This window comes from Athene noctua, chromosome 15 (genome assembly GCF_965140245.1).
Source record: "Athene noctua chromosome 15, bAthNoc1.hap1.1, whole genome shotgun sequence".
NCBI classification, from domain to species: Eukaryota; Metazoa; Chordata; class Aves; order Strigiformes; family Strigidae; genus Athene; species Athene noctua.
The window spans coordinates 11558916-11576819 of NC_134051.1; the positions used below are offsets into that span (position 1 = coordinate 11558916).

The 17904-nt window shown below is 40.1% G+C and overlaps 2 protein-coding genes across 2 annotated transcripts in view; both read right to left on the minus strand.

Moving 5' to 3' along the window:
* The window catches only part of VWA3A (von Willebrand factor A domain containing 3A), a 31440-nt gene extending 28566 nt beyond the window's left edge, over positions 1-2874 (minus strand). The window contains exons 1-5 of the mRNA XM_074919352.1: positions 2782-2874; positions 1912-1994; positions 1552-1672; positions 819-943; positions 666-740 (exon numbers count right to left, since the gene is read on the minus strand). Of these exons, the coding sequence (XP_074775453.1) occupies positions 666-740; positions 819-943; positions 1552-1672; positions 1912-1976 (386 nt within the window). The 5' untranslated portion in view covers positions 1977-1994; positions 2782-2874. The remainder of the gene's footprint in view (positions 1-665; positions 741-818; positions 944-1551; positions 1673-1911; positions 1995-2781) is intronic.
* A 3230-nt stretch (positions 2875-6104) lies between these two features.
* Positions 6105-17904, minus strand: part of MOSMO (modulator of smoothened) — a 31402-nt gene continuing 19602 nt past the window's right edge. The window contains exons 2-3 of the mRNA XM_074919655.1: positions 14865-15077; positions 6105-6934 (exon numbers count right to left, since the gene is read on the minus strand). Coding sequence (XP_074775756.1) covers positions 6750-6934; positions 14865-15077 — 398 coding nt within the window. The 3' untranslated portion in view covers positions 6105-6749. The remainder of the gene's footprint in view (positions 6935-14864; positions 15078-17904) is intronic.

Below are 17904 nucleotides of genomic sequence, written 5' to 3' on the forward strand. Positions count from 1 at the left end.
AATCGGTGTTTCAAAGGGGGAAAACCTTTTTGCTTTTCCAAAAAACAAAAGCTGCTTCTTTTTTAAACCAAATTTGCAGATGGTTTGCTTAGATGGTGCAGGGCCTAAGTACTGAAGGAGGACCTTCTGAAGATTCTGGGTCTTCATGACTGACACAGGGATGTATGCTGAAGTAGTGGCACTCCTAGGAACAGTCTAACAAGTATTGTGAAGACCAGCAAAAACATTATGATTACAGCTTACTGAACCTATTGTTTTCCTCAATTTAAGCTCCCATTACTTTATACATCTAAAATTCACTTACAAAACTTTTAACTTCCATAAATCACGTCTAAATCCGTGACCTGAAACTAATTCAAGTTACAGTAAACATAACCCACAAATACACAGTATTACCTGTGCACTAGCTGCCTTTCTAAAATGAGCTAACTGCTTCAGTTCCAAACCTGGCTGATACGAATCTTCATTAAAAAAATAAAAACCCGTCAGCTGTAGTGACATATAATTATCACCTACCCTAAATCTCAGCAGAAAGGATTTAATGCTGAGATACTCTGAAGTTCTCAGAGATAACAAATTAAGATTTAAGGCAGTACCTGTAATCATTGGGGATGGGGATACAGAATCAATTTTGCATCAGAATCATAAACAAGACGGATACTTACTCAGAAAGCCTGGACTCAAAATCGTTAACAGTCTCTTGTGTAAACTCTATCTCTTCAACATCATTTCTTGAATTCCTGGAACACTATGCATAATTAGCATCTGAGATCCACGAAAATTAGGACTGACTAAAGAAAGGGCAGTGTTGCACTTACAAAATAATACTGCCTTCGTTTAGCAGATGCTCTAATGTTAATTGCAAGGATTCTAAACTGTAGTTTCTTAGCCATTCTTCTGTGGTTTGCACCTTTTTAGACTGTATTTTCTTCATTTGCACTCTCTATAGATCAAATTAAAAAAAAATTCAATGCAACATGAGAAATTAAATGTGCTGTTCAAATGTGACAAAAATGTAAGTCCTAAGGATAGCTGCTGGTAGGCAGTGCATATCCAAGAACAACATAATTTTAGGTACTGGCATACTCTTTTGGATGTGGGATGCAGAGGAAAATAAGGTTTCAGAACACTCTCAGAATGTGAGCTAAAGGAAGGGGAAGGAGAGCTTAGTTTGAAGGAGACAGGAAGGAACACAAGAAATAGGAGAGTTTAAAAGAAATAAAAGAAACACCCCAGTGATTTACCAGAGAGGAAGAAAAACTAAGCATCTCCAAAACCCATCTCACAGTGTTTTAAAGGGTATATATTGTCTTCTGCTTTTCTAAGTAAAAATGCAGTTATCAACAGCTGATCTACCTTTATTGTTTTGCCCGATTTGTTCACAGACTGATTAATCTATTCAGAGAAACTATATGTAATTTCACAACTCAGGTGAAATATTTATGAAGAAACATATCAGTTGTCTATCAGCTTAATTATTCCCCACTCTGCATTTGCAGGGGCTATGTGTTACTTTTCTAGTTGCTCCATTTAGCAGGAAAACTTGCCTACCAGCAGATGTTGTGTCTTATTGATATGTGTTACCAGCAATCCATTATCTGGTCCTAGATGAGACATAGTAAAATCTTGCCATGGTGGATGATCACCCTGTAGACTGTATTTTGTGGTCACCCTAAAAGACAATGAATTTCATGGGATGACTTTATTACCCATAATATTCCTGTATTGTTATAAAGTCTTCTCAAGTTTTTACTGTAGGAACTGTTGTACACTTTGACATTTGTTTACGCATTCCATTTGATATACGATAAATGTTTCGAAGGGACATAGTACATAGCTTACATCAACTCCAGTTATTTACTCTGTATCTACGTATGAAGTCCCAACAAGATTTTCTAACAGTATTCTCACCCAACTTTTTCCAAAAACTGATCATTGTCCAACAACTGTGCCATATTCCTGATGCGTGTATCCATTATATGAACAGACTCAACCTTGTTAAAAAAAGCAAAAAGACAAAGTATTAGAGTAAAAAGCTTAAATCCTCAGGAATATATGCTATAAAACAAATTATTAATACTGTCAGCAATTTATAAGCACAATTTATAAGTACAAGTTTTTTAATTTGCTTTGGGACAACAGCAAATTAAAAAACAGCTGCGAAGAGGAGTTACAATTGCCCATCTACAGAAAACACCTTTAAGAACTATTCTGCAAGGGCTTTTTGCCAGGGGACGTGATGCAGTGACTGTGTGCATGCCGGGCTGCCGGGAGACTGGCTACGCAGCTCAACCGGAGAGAAGGGTTAACCAAAGCAAACCCCAGAGCTCCAGCGGCGAGTGCGAGCCGCGGCGGGGCAAGGGGGCCGGCACCTGGACACAGCTGGGCTTCGAGCCGCGGGGATGGGGGCGCGTAGGTGAGCTGCCCTTCGGGTTTAGGCGCAGTAAGACCGGAGCATAAACGATCATAAAATCCTGCTTTGCACTTGCCTGGGCTCGGCCGCCTCACCCCGGCCCCAGCCACCCCTGCCCGCCCCTCACCAGCGGGTGTCCGGGCAGCCCGCGCCCCCCCGAGACTCTCCTCACCTCAGGGGGCAAAGGGCCCTCAGCCCCACCGACCCCGCGCCCTCCCGTCCCCAGAGACCCACCTCACCGGGGAAAGGGCCCCGTCCTCCCTCCCTCCCTCCGCAGCCTGGGCACAGCCCGGGCGGCCGCCGCGCCAGTGAGCGGGACCCCCGAGCCCCCGCAGCATCGCCGGGCCAAGGCGCCGCCCGGCACTCACCGGCCCTTCGGCCTGCGGGGCCCGGGGCAGCCCGGCCCCACGTCCCGCCGCGTTGCGGCGTTGCCGGTGGAGACGGGCCGGCCCCGGCGGGAGGAGCCGTGCCGCTTGCCGGCGGCGGAGGGCGGGAGCCCGCCGGGGCTGAGGAGACACCGGGGCCAGGGGAGGGGCCGGTCCCAGTCAGCGCAGCCGAGGCCAGTCGCTTTAGTAGACAATTTATTTTGATAAACTTGCTCAATAACAAAAATACAAGTGAAGAAAATTATGTTCATTTTATACAGTTTGTATTAACATTTGCTCGGAAATCATTAATCGAAAAATGTTCTAACCAATTAGAAAACAATCCTCAGTAAAGGCCGGGGCGGGGGACGCAGACGGTGGGGCCTCGAGCGGGGAGCGACGCGACGCCCAGGCAGGACAACCCGCTTGCAGACACCATTTCCTTCATTACTTTAATCCTTCACAACGGTTTTAAAGGACAGCTTTCATTATTTTATTTTCGTGTGTGTGTGTGTGTTGGGGCAAACAGTAATCGACAGTTGTGTTCTGAAGTGGTTAAACATCGGCTCTGAAACACAGGTATGACAGGAGGGCCCTAATCTGGCGGCTTTAGTTCAGCCAGAGGGCCGGGCTCAGGTGGTGCTGCACACTACCAGCGTCTTCAGAAACTGGTATCACTTGCCAGCAAGATTAACAACGGAAAATGATGTTAAATGGTGAGACTGGTGCGTTCAGGGAAGCACATCCTCCCCAGGTCCGAGACAAACGGCTTCCAGGCAATTATTTCAGCTGAGCTCAACAATAAGATTTATACAGACAAATTAACTAGCTTTTCTTCTGAAGGTGTTTTAAAGTTTCCAATCTTACATTTTGTTAGCCAAATAAATGACAAAGTGTGCCATTATGATGGGACATCAAACCCTTTGGGGAATGGTGAAGCAAAAGACTAAATAAGAATCCCTGGTGACACATGAAATGAGCTGTCCTTCGAAAAGTTAAATACAATGGCTGGCAGAATCAGAAAAGTTTATGTAAACACTCAACACAAATATGGGATCACCTTTGGAGAAGATTCGTATGGAAATATTTGCTTTTCATGAACTGAAAAAGTCTACAGATGTTTAGGCATGTTCAATGCGAACTTCCTGTAGTTTAAAACAAAACCTTGTGCAAATAAAACCTATAAATAGTCTTCAGCAGATTTTACAGTGATGCTCTTAGGTATGAAAAGAATGCACACAGCTTTAAAACAAAAGTAACAGACATAAATTTGACAAATGATTGCACCATAAAACAGTGTTTTATATACAGTTTACAAGATATGATTTTCTGCTATAAATTAATACTGTACTATATAGTACTTAGTGACCTTATTAAAAGCAACTGTTGACAGCTGTCTCTTCAATTACTGGGTGGGGTTTTTTTTTAAATGCAGATGGCCAGTCTATTTCTGGACTTAAAATGCTCAAATATTTAATCAAACAATCTGCTAGTTAAATCTCTCCTATCATTTACTAATCCATAGCAATAGCACTGGCAAATCAGATAAATTTCCAGCCAGCCAGCCACATTCTGGGTATGATCCAAGATAAGTGTTTATAGTTTATGTTTTTAAATGAAATGATGATTCATTTAATCTAAGCCTAAATTCACTGTATACATGATATTACCATAACAGAAGCAAGCGTGGGGGGGGGGGGGGGGAAGAAATCTTAGTGGCTGAGAAACCTGTGTTCCAGTTACAAAAATCTCCTAGAACTATTTACAACGGTGACATTTCTGAAATAGAGTGCTTTTTTTTCAACATATGGTCTAAGTTTTAGCAATACTTCATCTTAGGATACAGCAGTGATCTCACCACAAATTTAGACACACATCCAGCAGCTGAACCCCGCATTCATCTCCACCAACATCACTAGGGATCTCAGACTACCCATGCAGATGAAGGCTTAAATTAGGAACTAAATCATACTTAAACTATTACTTCCAAGTAGGTGTCTAGCTGTATTGACAGGTTGCATACTTCAGAAAAATTTAGTGTTTATAAACACTCCCTTCCACCTGTGAGTGAGCTGACTGGAAACAAAGTCACTTATAGACCATTCCAGTGACAAATTTATTCAAAAATGCCAAATGAAAAAACAATTCAGGAAATAACCTTTTTGTATTAAAAATACCTTGGGAGGGGGAGAGGAAAGAGGTGGAGGAGGAGGAAGACAGAGACCCACTAGGGTCTGAATGGCACAGAGTTAAAAGAATTGTGCAAATTGTCTTATTTTCAAACACTTAAGCTTATGTGATAAGTGATTATTTTGGAAACTGCTGATTATATTTTAACAACCACCTCATTCTAAAATACACTTTCACTAACATTTTAGAAAAATGTCTATTTAGCAATGCAGTTGTTCTAAAAAGCTCAATGAAACAGTACTTGAAACGTACACTTTTTTTGTTGTCATAATGAATCTCAGGTAAACCACGTATTAACTGGAAAATAAATACTGATAGTGCAGGCAGCTTTCCTGGGACACTGAACTGTACTTTCTGCAAGGTTAGGTTGAGTAGTGAATTATGTCTATGGATTCAAAGGTTTATCCTTGTGTTGAAAAATAAAACTACCTTTAGTGAGGAATATTTACTCCAAATTTGGGTGGCCCTTAAATCCACACTTAAAATAACAACTTTAGTAAACAATACACATATTATTTAAACTATAATTTAAACTATATTGCTAATTTTTTTGGTAAAGATGAATTAATACTCAAAAACAAGTTCATCCATCTTAGCAGTGGAATAGTGTTTGCATTACTTTAAACATTGCACTTTACATGTGCTAGAGAAACGCTTATCAATGGTAAAATGCTGTGCTTGAACAAGTATGAATGCTAATGTAACAATGCAGTAGAAAAAGAGACTTTCTGTACAACAGTTGCTAATAATTTAAATAGTGTCAGTTTCCCAAAATTAGGATTTTAACTTTAAGGTATGACATGATCTCACCTTCTACCCTCATATACAAATAAATTACCATAAAAAGAATTTTAGCTTAACTTAAAATTGCACCTAAAAAGGCATGGGATCGTTTGTACCTATTACAAAAACTGTTAAAATCAAGGGCTGCTACAAAGAATGAGGTAAACTGAAGACTCTCAGCTATGTGGCCTTCAGAGAAATGGCTTTTTTCTATTGAGTTCTAGTTTTGCACACCACAGTGTTTTGCTAGCAAAGCGTTCTGAGTTCTTTTCCAGGAACCATTTGTGTGTATATACATATATATACATATATGTGTATATACACACACACACATACACACACACTGTATACTGCATCAGCAAAATATATATATATTTATATATATATTTATATAAATATAAGGAAGAAATCCCCCTCTAAAATGTTCCTTAGTGTTTTTCTAGAGCTTATTGGGGGAGGAGGGGATGTATGTCTTCTTGCTGTTACATACATTTAGAGAACATGTTTTGATCTATTGGCTTCTTGGTGCAGTAATGCAAGATTGATCCACATTGGTGCCAAAGGCTTTGCTCATCAGAAGGAAGATGTAAAATACTATTCTCCTAAACAGCGAGGCCAGCCTCACTTGAATTCCTCTGCAACCCTCTGGTCTACCACAAAGTTCATAAATACTTTGACTTCCAAATCATTAGACGTTAAAAACAGGAACAGTACAGTAACATGGGGCATTATGCTTCTCAGTGTAAAGCATTCTTCACTAGTTCCTATCACAGTGCAGACCTGACTGCATTAAATATGCTCAGGAGATTAGTCAACGTTGTCTGTATTTGGTTACGGGAAAGGCTCTCCTTTTTTTCATCCAAAGTGCATAGTGAGAACAAGTCAAAGCATTCTTCTTTTCAGTAAGTGTTCAATAGTCTGATCTAGGCATCCTCCTGAGAATGCAATTCTGATCTCTTGCTCTTTTCCAAAATAAAGTCCTGAAGTTCAGACATTCATCAGCCAGGTAAACAAACTTTGCCAGCAAATAGAAGTCCCACTATTGTAAAGAAAATGGATAAGACAAACAGTACATATGAAGACCCAACCACTGTGTTATTGGGTAATTTATATGGTTGACCTCCAACTTCATTGATGTAAAATCCTATTGGAAATATTAGGGCTGCCATACAGAATAGAATCACTGCAAAGGAAAGAGAAAAGAAAAAATGGTCACTGCTGTGTTAAAAGTCAAAATATTTACCAGTTCATAGAGCAGTCCAGAAAAGCAAGCAAAGCATTCTGGCCAAACTGAACAGCTAAGATATTCCAGTACCTAGCTTGCTTGAAATGACCGAGTAGGCTTTATCTTGCTTTTAAAACATTCCTCATTTACTCCCAAGAAAGACTGAAAGACCCCCATTTTGACTGTAATTTCAGTCCTGCTCACTAGATCCTGAACTGTCTTTACAGAATAAAAATTTGGTGGATATACTGCTACCACCATCCACAAGTTTAGTCACCAAGTTCATTACTTCTCCAGTTATTTTAGAGTCATTTTCCCCCAAAGTCAAGATAAACTAACATTCAACATTGAAGAAACTCCTTTTCTATTATCAGTTGCCTTTTTCCAAGGGTAGTTGCCCTCTCCCATTCTTCCACATAAATTCCTTTTCTGTAAAAGTTTTGCTAAAAATAGAAAACACACAGATTGTCATTAGAGATTCTTTTAGATTAAAATATACCAGTTTCATAAAGTTATATGAATGTTTCCTTAAGTAATTAAATATTTTTAAGATTTGTCAGTGGAATACAAATAAAAGTTTCCTGATTTGGTTTAATCTAAGCTTTTTAGTGAAAAACTTCCAATTCAGACTCCACGAACAATGAGAATCAAGAAATGAGGATTTTTATTTCACCTGAGCAGTTAGACTTATGTACATGGTTCATGTTTACAATTGACTCTGTGTGGATGTAAAAAAAAAAAAAATCAGATATCCTATTAAAACTATTCATTAGAATTATATTGTGGATTTCACAGGCCTTTGGCTAGCTATAATGACCAACATTCCTCGCAGCACATTTCAGTACTCTGATCAAATCCAGGAGAGACCATCCAGTGTTGTAGTCCTTCCCAGATGACAGCTTCAGTGTCCCTGTAACGTATCTTGGGAGAAGTAACCCTGTTTAGTTTGAATACAGCGATATGCAGGACTCTACTGTCTTGACCAAGGGAGTGACTTCCAAATATGGCTCCTCTAAGAGGCAAGACATTCTTCACAATAAAAAGGATTAGTTTTTGAATTGGTTTGATTGCATATGCAAGAACATACACATTAGGGTTTTTTATCAGTATTAGAATAATGCAGAATTTTATCTGATTCTACCAGTTCGGTCCACTACTAGTGCTTTACTCTTATTTCTATGTATTTCAACTTTGTTTCAAACGTTGTTTACTGTGCGTGGAACATAGCATCCCAATACCCATTCAGCCAAATCTAAATTTTATCTGGGGGAGGGATCCCACCAACCCTACAAAGCCAGATACCACCATCTCCTAACATGATGCACAGCTAACACTGAAGCCTCTCCTAGTCTTCAGTCTACCTATAAACTTAACCACATGAAAAAGAAAATTTGAAACAAGTTACAATGTTCCTGCCTGAATAAAGTGCACTACCTGATAATTTTTTTCAGCCTTCTCTCAGTTAACACAGACCTGCTTTTTGTTTGTTGGTAAGACACAGGTGCTTGTCTCCCCTTTCTCTTCTCCACCACTAGAAGACAGAACATACTCAGGAGATGCTGTTCCCTGCTTGAGCTTCCCCAAGTCAAACAAGCAACAGTACCAACCACTGGCAACAGTAAGCAGCCAGTGTGCAAGTCAGCAGTGCTGCAGCTGCTTTTGTTTCCAAAGGTATGTAAAACAAAATCAGCAGCTCATCTGTCCCCTCTGGCCTACCAGAACAGTCTCTAGGCTTTCCAGGTGAGGAAATGATGGGCTGGACCAACCTCAACTTAGGTTAGGTTAGGGATATGATGTTAACTCAGCTTCGGCATCTGGTGTAGTTGGGAACTGTCAGTGCTAAGTTAACGGTTGGAATAGATGATCTTCAAGGTCCCTTCCTACCTAGCTGATTCTGTGATTCAACATTTTTAAATGTAACTTCACTACTGCTCTTCCTGACTAAATACAGGTGCTGCAGTTTATCCAGCTACAGTCTTACATGCCCATACTAAAAATATTTTTTGAATGGGCTCCCTGTGTATCCAAGACAAGTTTATCACATTGTTGTATCTTAATGCTGAAAGCCTACGATTTGCATAGCACAGATCTCAGCTTTGAGGAAAAGCCACTCCCGTTCTGTAGAAGAGACTAGTTGTGGGCACGACGGCTCTGGACGGGCACAAAGAGAAAAAAGAGAAACGGGCGTTTCGGCCATCGCGGGGCCAGCCCCGCACACGCGGGCGGAGCCGCTTTCCCGCCCGGGCCCACGCGCGGCCTCGGCCCGGCCCGGCCCGGCGCGCGCAGCGCCGCGTGCAACCGCGCGGGCCGCGAGGGGGCGCTCGTGCCTCGCGCGCACGGCGGCCGCGGCGGCGGCTCCTGCGGGGCCGGGGCGGGAAACGCGCCGCAAAGCCACCCGGCACCCCCGGCTGCCCGGCACCCCCGGCCTCCTGCTGAAACAAAACCGAAGAGCCGGCAGCCAGATGATAGACATTACATAATCTAGAAGGCTTTAATCTACATGATTACCGGTGCATGGAATTCCAGGCGCCACACAATCCAACCTCTAAAGAACGTTTCTCTTTTTAAATTGTATCTCAACCCACAGCTGCTCCAGCTGAGGAGAGAAAGCTCGGGTGTTCGTTTCTTAGCAGATCTGTATAAGCATAGAAGAGCTCATAGTGGTCCAGAAAACGGGGGTTGATGTGTGATTAGTAACGCAACATAAAATTAGTAACAGTTTGAACAATATTCTGAGGATAAGTCACATTATCATAACTCAGCACGCTTCCTATTACATCTAGTTTGTCCCTGATGAGCATTCCAGTTACCTACAAAGCTTCTGTTACATTTAACAGTAACACACTTATAGGAAATAGCTTTAGCATTCTGAAAACAACCTGCACTTTCAAGATTAAATCTCCTTTGTTACATTCAAGAACTACACAGCTGGAAAGGTTCTGATGGCCTCATGGATATGGTTGAAGAATAGATCTTTATCCCTCTCTAGTAAACCACTGTTCTCTGGGGTGTACTGTACGTACATGCACCAGTGCTCACAGGTCTGAGACCTGCTCGTGCCACTGTGGCGCCAAGGGGAGTGTGTGTCCAGCGTCTCCTCGTGTTCCTGCCAGGGGACAGAAGGGTGCAGGTACCTCAACTCCCTCAGTTCACAGCAGGAGAAAAAATAATTTCTACACATCCAGGCAGTGTGCAGAATGCTGATGTGTATATACATTTCAAACATTTATTGCAGAAGTAACCAGCCATCTCTTCCAAATAACAGTGCACATGTTCTGCTGTCAGGGTGTCCAAGCAATTTTTCTTAGTATGGCCCGAATTTTTAGTCTAATGAAACAGCAAATGAAAAACAGATTCATCAAAGTGTCTGCCATAATTCAGGCTTCCTAATCTGACAAAGTTTTGCAAAGTCATCAAGAAAAGACTGCATGATAAATTTATTTTTAAAAAAGAAGAAACTGAGGAGAAAATCCAGATGTGAAGCGCTCTGTCAACTTAGTGTGTATTCTTTTAGAAAGAACTTCATAAGCTAGAGGATGGGAATTTCTTATACAAGCTGTAGCCCAAATCTAACTCTCTGTGTCTGTTAGCATCAACTCAGTGAATTTCCATCAACCCATAAAGAACTTTTCCCTCAAGAGTACTTGCTTATGACTTCAAATTCTCCCTCGGATAGGAAAATTTGCAGAAAAGACATTTAATGACTACAATACCTATTAACAAAAACAACTAGGTAACCAAGCACAATAATTTCTAGTCTACTCCTGAATTGTGGCTGCCAAAAATATCTAGTTCCTTTAATTCTTTTCCTTGAAATTATTTTGAGCATCCGATGACAACTTCCAAAAATCCAGGAGACAGCATATAAAAAGAAGGAAAAATCTATGGTCTAGTCTTTAGAGGGCTCATTGTAGTACTTGCTTGCCTCTTTAGAGATGCATAACATAGAAAGCAGTACCAGGTGCAAATCTTTAATAACTCAAGCAGCAATTTACTCACTGGGGAACACCAGGGACGAACATTTGCAGCATAGCTACTGTTAGTTAAGAATGTGATTATCCTACCCCATTTTTATTTGCATTCCAAAAAGCAAGTCCATTATACTCATGAACATTTAAATTCTCAGAAAAAAAAGAATAACAGACTCTCTGGTAACTGCTGAAAAAAAGTAGAAATATGATTTTTCTGTCCAGCATCCCCTCCCTTGATACATCTCAGAGAAGCACCCAATTCAGTGGCAGCAGAAACAGAATTAATTCCCTTTCTAGTTGTAGCAGATGGTAAGAGACCTGAATCTGTGTAAGGTATAAACAGAACTTGGGGGAGCTCTGTGAACTCCTGCAATAGCCAAGGCAGTTATTACACAAGATCACCTATATAGCCTCCGCAGAGAATAAGCTTTGAACATTGCTTCTTATTATGGGACCTAACAGTATCTGTTCTAAGGACCATGGAAATCACAACATGTGAGATTTACCATAGGGTTAACACATCCTATCTTCTAAAACAGAAGATGGCATAACAGGCCCTGAAAAGGGTTTGGATAAATTTGAAGTAGGGCTAGCAAAAAAGGAGCAGCTTCAGAGATATGGGAAACACTACCAAAGCCAGGTTACTTGTTCTGCTACCAACTTATGCCACTGTGTCCCTGGGCATTATTAGTGATGAAGTGGTATAGAAGCTGGGATGGTAACAGGCTGTAAGCTCACACCTGAGCAACAGGTAAATAATACCATGCAAAGGAATAGCTGATGAGATCTTCACCTACTATCAACACACGAAGCACAGCTCTGAGTTTGCAAGGCCTCAGTCATTGAAGAAACACACAAAGACCTGGGCAGTGCACAAACACCAAGAAGGAATCTACTCTCCATTACACTGCATGAATTTGGAACTACAGTTAACAGGACTCAAACTAGTCATGATAGTTTTGATACTATCTATGCCCAAAATGATAATATCTATCACATCAATATAAATACCATGATTCTTGACTCTTCTCTACAAAATGTGAAGGAAAACTTTTGCATTTGCCATTAGAAGACTTTTGTCACTCCTGCAGTATGAGCTAGAGGAGGGAAGTATCTCTCCTCTCCACAATGCTCTTTTGCGAAGAAGCCAGAAAGACATGATTCTGTGCAGTAAAACCACCAAAGGCTGGGAAAAGATGCAAATACTGTGCTAGTAAATAATCTCTCAGCTGTGTCCTTTTAGAAGTGTATATAAGAAAGAGAACTGACAGATCAAACTTTTGTCCTTCATGTGTCCCTTAGCTCAACAAGATAGACAACACCACTGTCAGCAATAATTCATATTTATAGATGCACACCTGAAAAATCTGGAGTCATCCAAGATGACGACAAGCAAAAATTCCATGAAAAATACAAGCTATGTATTTATATATAAATTCCAGCATGAACTGGGCAAGAGTGACCTCTTACCAGGCTCTCCTTGCTGCTGTCAGAGTTGCAAGGAAAGGGCTGAGCAAGAGAATTCCTTTGCCCTTAGATGATTTACTTTAGAGGAGCTGCCAGCCCCAGAGCTGCCCTTGGCAGTCCCAGCAGACTTCCCTGCCTGCCTGGGATAGTATGTCCTCAGTTGTGTTCAGAAAATTCTGCGAGAAGAGTATTTGCTAGCAGCCTGTACTAGGCTGCTGAGTCTTGAAATTGCTTGCAGAAGAGATGTAATACAACCATAAAGTGTTCCCTGCCCCCTTCTGATGAGTTACACATGTTTTCATCATACAGCCCTGGCACTTCACAGGAAGGACCTGTTCCTGGTATTCCAAGTTGATTCCATATGGCTACATGTTTCCTAATACTAATCTACAAACAGATTACTAATTGCCATCCAATGAATCACAGAAGTCACTCTCCTTGACATTTTTGTAAAATAAAGAACTCTTCCTCCCATTCACTTCTTTTCCAAAAGTGACTTTTCTTACAATGGAGTTAAGCAATAAAATTTCCCATCATCATTGTTAACAGGAATGCAAAGGTCACAGAGTCATATGTATTGGAGATGAATACCAAAGACACTGAATTTTAGAATTCTGGCAACACAGCGATCATATCTTAATAGAATTATGAATAATTCTGACTTGCAAAAGAACAAATTAATATGTTTCATTATTAAACATGTCATAACAAAAAGGCAAGTGCTGAAATAAAAGAATGTCCTTCTATATTTAGACTTCTAATAATGGATCTGTTGCAACCCTAAAAAAATCTACAGGAAAAAAAAACAGCTTTAGGGTATCAGATTTTTTGACTGAACTGCCACAGTTGTAGAAAACTAAAGATGCGAGGATGTGGCAATTTAAGATATTTAAAAAACCCCTTTAAAATACGTAAAGCCCAAAATAAAATCTCTGAATTAAGAAAAAACATCAGTAAACAAATCATGGCTTCAGCTATTAACATATAGTACCCCAAAACCTCTCTTTACCCTAGAGATTTGACTTCAGCTCACTGTAAGCTTCTTAATTTTATGTCATTTTGAGTTTAAATCCTCCCTGCATACATTAGACATACATGAAATAGTTAAACAAGGGCACTGGAAAAGTTGGGATGGAATATTCAGTAATACTCATGTCTGCTATTTTAATCATTCACCGGAAAATAAATAAAAGTCAATCATAATGGATACAGCATTTCAACAGCTCCTTTGTCTGTAAGAGCTGCACTATTAATTTAATATGCTGTGTAGCAAATTTGTCAAAAGGATGGCTTTGATTGTACAAGTGCCTCAGTGAAGTACCTTTGTGGAAGCTGAGCACCTTTTTATATTATTCCCTCCCCCAAAACAAGGTTCAATCTCATTCATATTAGGTATCATTAGATGTCATAGAGTTCCATTAAACCTTATTTATGCCTGTGTAAACCACAAACTTGCATTTTCTAGTTAGTGTTCACACTACCTTTAGTGGTATGTCATAATTCAAGTCAATTTAAAAGCCCTCAGGTTTTGAGCTTTTTCATGCTGTCATCCCCACCATTAAGGCACCATTTCACAGTTGGGCTAAGCCTGTAACACACACCAAGAAAAGGAAGTTTTAAAGTTATTCCCCTTACTCGTTATAGCTGTTTTTCTTTTGCACCAAAGTAGCCATAGGATATATTTCCCTGTGCAGAAACACAGGGCTGCTAGAGGAGGCTCGGCTGTGGGGAGTTATGCTGGTGCTCATATGGAGCAGAATCAAGGGAGGCAGAAAAACACTGGCACTCCTCCCTCCAGCTAAAGCACTGCTGCGGGTCACTTACGGAAGCAAAAGTCTCAGTGCTGTGAAACACAGCAGATGCTCTGCAGTGGGCAATCCTCCTGCATAGCCAATTAGGATGCAGATATTCTGAATAAAGCGCCGCTGTGAGAATGAAGCAGGACTGAACCAGCATCAACCCTGAATGAGGTATTCATGAGACACCTGAAGTAGGGATGGATTTCAGACTGTAGCAAGTCTCGGGTGCCTCCTCTTCATAGGGGAGGGAACTTCAGTCATTCCATTCTGGCAGGAGTAAGTCCTGGATATATGGGAGGGGGGAAGTATGAAAGACTATCACACACACAATTCAGGACTGACCTCTTCTATCCCTGCTCATTTTCTTAGGTCAATTAATGGCACTGCCCAAGGAAGATAAAGGAGTTGGGCCTTCCTTTCTCTCACCTTGGGCCCACAGACTATTAATCACTCTCTATATAGTCACTTAAGATATCAACCCCTTTATTTTTGAAGAATTTTATTTTTCTCTCAGACATGATATTTAAAGAGAAGGAATGTTTTGTCTAGTAAGAGCCCTAAGCACTGCTGCTTGACAACACTGTAGTGCTATTTTAGACTCCACCAGTTTATCCTGCATACAGGTCAACTGTGTAAGTTGAGGTCACTTACTTCCAGTGAAAGCTATCCAGCGGGCATATTTAGTAGCTTCTCTTCGCCAGTGGGAAGCCACCAGCAAACCACATGTGACAGTTAGTGAAATGATTCCCATAATGATGAAAAATAACGTAGTGACCCACTCAGGAGGCAGCCGTGGAGGAATACAGGTCCTGTCACGTCCATGGATGGTTTGACACTGTCGCACAAGGCCAACTGTGAGAGCACCTGAAAATACATAGCAGAGAGGCAAGTAAACTTTCAAAATCCTCTCTGAGGGGCGCTCAATTGCAAATCAAAGCTCAGAATTGTCCAAAAATAAGGGATTCTTTCTTTGATTAACTTTAATAAGCCTTTCAAACACAGAGGATGGGGGGGGGGGGGGGGGGCTATGCTTTAAACATCTATCTTCATGTTCTTTCATCATACACTTGCACAAGTTGAAGTGAGATGGCTGCAAGCTGTATCTGGTTGAGTGGCAATCAAGGTCTAATCAAAAGGATAAAGCACTGCTGTAAAGCCTGCCAATATCAGCTAAAGTGGTAGCTGAGTTGTACAGAGGATCATTCCCTCATCCGTGCAAGATGAAATACTTTTATAACCTAACAAAATGAGCTGCAGCCTGCTCAGATGCCTTTAATTGTCTAATGCCTTTTTCTCTCATCTGTAAATACAGCTTTAATCTTCAGAGTCTTGCAACAAAAGCTGCATTTAATTCATACCAAGATTTTAAGAATAAATAAAAAACCCCCACAATAACTCTTTAAGAGTCCCTCTATGCAAAGGACTGGTCAATCCTTTTGACAGTTAACAAGTTACTACACACACAAACTGGGGTATCTACACAAAAAGATCTATCAAAAAGATCCTAGAAAAAGGACAAGACTGGTAAGGGAACCATAAAGTTTTACACAAAATGAGGTATTTTCTGTTAAATAATAAAAAAAACCCCAACCTGACTGAAAATCCAATTCAGTGCTTTTGAGACTCATAAAGAATTTTTAGTAAGCTTTAATAGTTAAGTTCTCTTAATCCAAAATTAACATGCAAGATTAAAATCCATTTCTTCCAGTGTCTCTTAAAGATTAAGTCCTATATTTCTCAATTTTGTCCCTTCTTCTGAGCTCTTTTCCTAAATAATCACAATTGTCCTTTATCTAAATTAGGAGCAAGAAACAACAGTGCAGAATATTAGAGTCAACATCTTCGTCCACAAGTTATTGTAAGCAAATATTGTTAGAGTTGGCCTGTTTAAAACAAAAAGAAGGCAACTTAGAAACAATTACAGCAGGATTTGGAAGCTTAGGTTTAGCATGTCTTTTGGAGGAAGAACAACTGTCATACTTTTTAGCTTCTTTTTGAAGAAAAAAACCCATGAAACAAAGAAGCCAATAGTCAAAAGGGTAACCAGTTCTAGCATGCACCTCCTAGCACCCTGGAGCCAATTTTTGCAAGTGTTCAGTCCTGTCTGCTTACACGTCATCAATGAGCACATGCAGAATAAGCTTCTGAGCTTAGAATCATTGGGTTAAGAGTCAGAATATCATGTTTTATTAGATGTAGTGCTTCTGATACCTCCTAGAGGATGAGAACCAAGAACAAAAACATTACTGAATCAGTTCCATTGAAGCATTCCTGCAACCTTTGTTTAGACTAAAAATTTGTAGCCCTATTGAAATACATCCTTTTAATTACATATTCGTCAACTGAAAGATTCAGAGATGAATTTTCAACGAAAAGTACAATCCTTTAAAAAAGTGTCAAAACAAAAATGCCATTTTCTACTCCAGATATACAGCAATCACACCATTACTGTGCACCAGGATTACACAAAACTGAGCCATGCAGTCTTGGGACAGCTCACATACTGTACAGTACAGTTTTACGTGAACTGCTTCTCAGTTGTCTTTTCGTAGCCTGCAATATTTACATTTTACACCAGCCACTGGGGCAGAAGGGCATGTGTCCTTAAAAGTCAAGCTCCCTGAAACAATACATACATTGCAGAACCTCACACAAAACACTAAGTAGTTTCCTGTAGTTTGGGGATAAAGAGGCTATTCACTCCAGTATCATAGAACAGGAAATTAATCTCAATCACTCTGCAAGACTAGGATTTAACAACAATTTTATTATACTTGCAGTGGAAGTGAGTTTTTTCTAAACTGCAATTCTAATGTAAAGGATGACTTCATAAAAATGACATCATACACTCAATAGATGTTTTCTGAATTCAGAGACCTCTCCTGAATTCAGTGGCAATAATTTAATGCATTTTTAACTTTGGCAAAAGCAAAAGCGATAAGAATCACTGCGCTGGACTTCATTCCATTTTGTGTGTTAACTGAAGAACAGTTGCTGTAGATGAGCATGTATTAGACAACTAACTCATCTTTCAGATGCAATCTGCAGTTTATATTGAAGACATTTTTCTATTAACAGGAGCACATCTAACATGTCAGATTCAGAAAGGACCAAAGCTAAGCCCAGCAGTGCCCTATCTGGAGGAAAGAGAAAAGCACTCCATCTTGAACTACTATTTTTCAGTGCAATTTTTTTGCTGTCAACATCTATTTCTCCAAAGGCTGCTTTTCTCAAAAAAAACCCATACCAGCAAACCCACAACTGAAAATGAAAAAAATTAGAACAAAAATCTCTCAATTCTGAGTACCAGAGTAGCATCCCTTTTGAAGACACAAGGATAGTTGCAAGTAACAACTCGGAGCAAGGTTTCCTAAACATCACTTCTGGTATCCAAGTATGTCGTTCAACTCTTTTTCTTCTGTTGTTCCACTTTTCTTTCTTTCTTTTTTTTTTTTTTTTTTTTTAATCAGAGTTTTGAAGCATCAGTAATTAAATTTCAGGATCTACCATTTTGGAGGAAAAACACTGAATTGCTTTATGGTCAAGCTTTTGTTAACAAATATTTCATATTTTCTCTTAACTCTGCTTTGTGGATTACCAATTTGAAGGAGATATATTCCATATTCAAGGTTTTGAACCTTTAGTCTGCAGACTCTAGGGAGGCAAATGGAGGGCAAGAGAAGGTCTGATA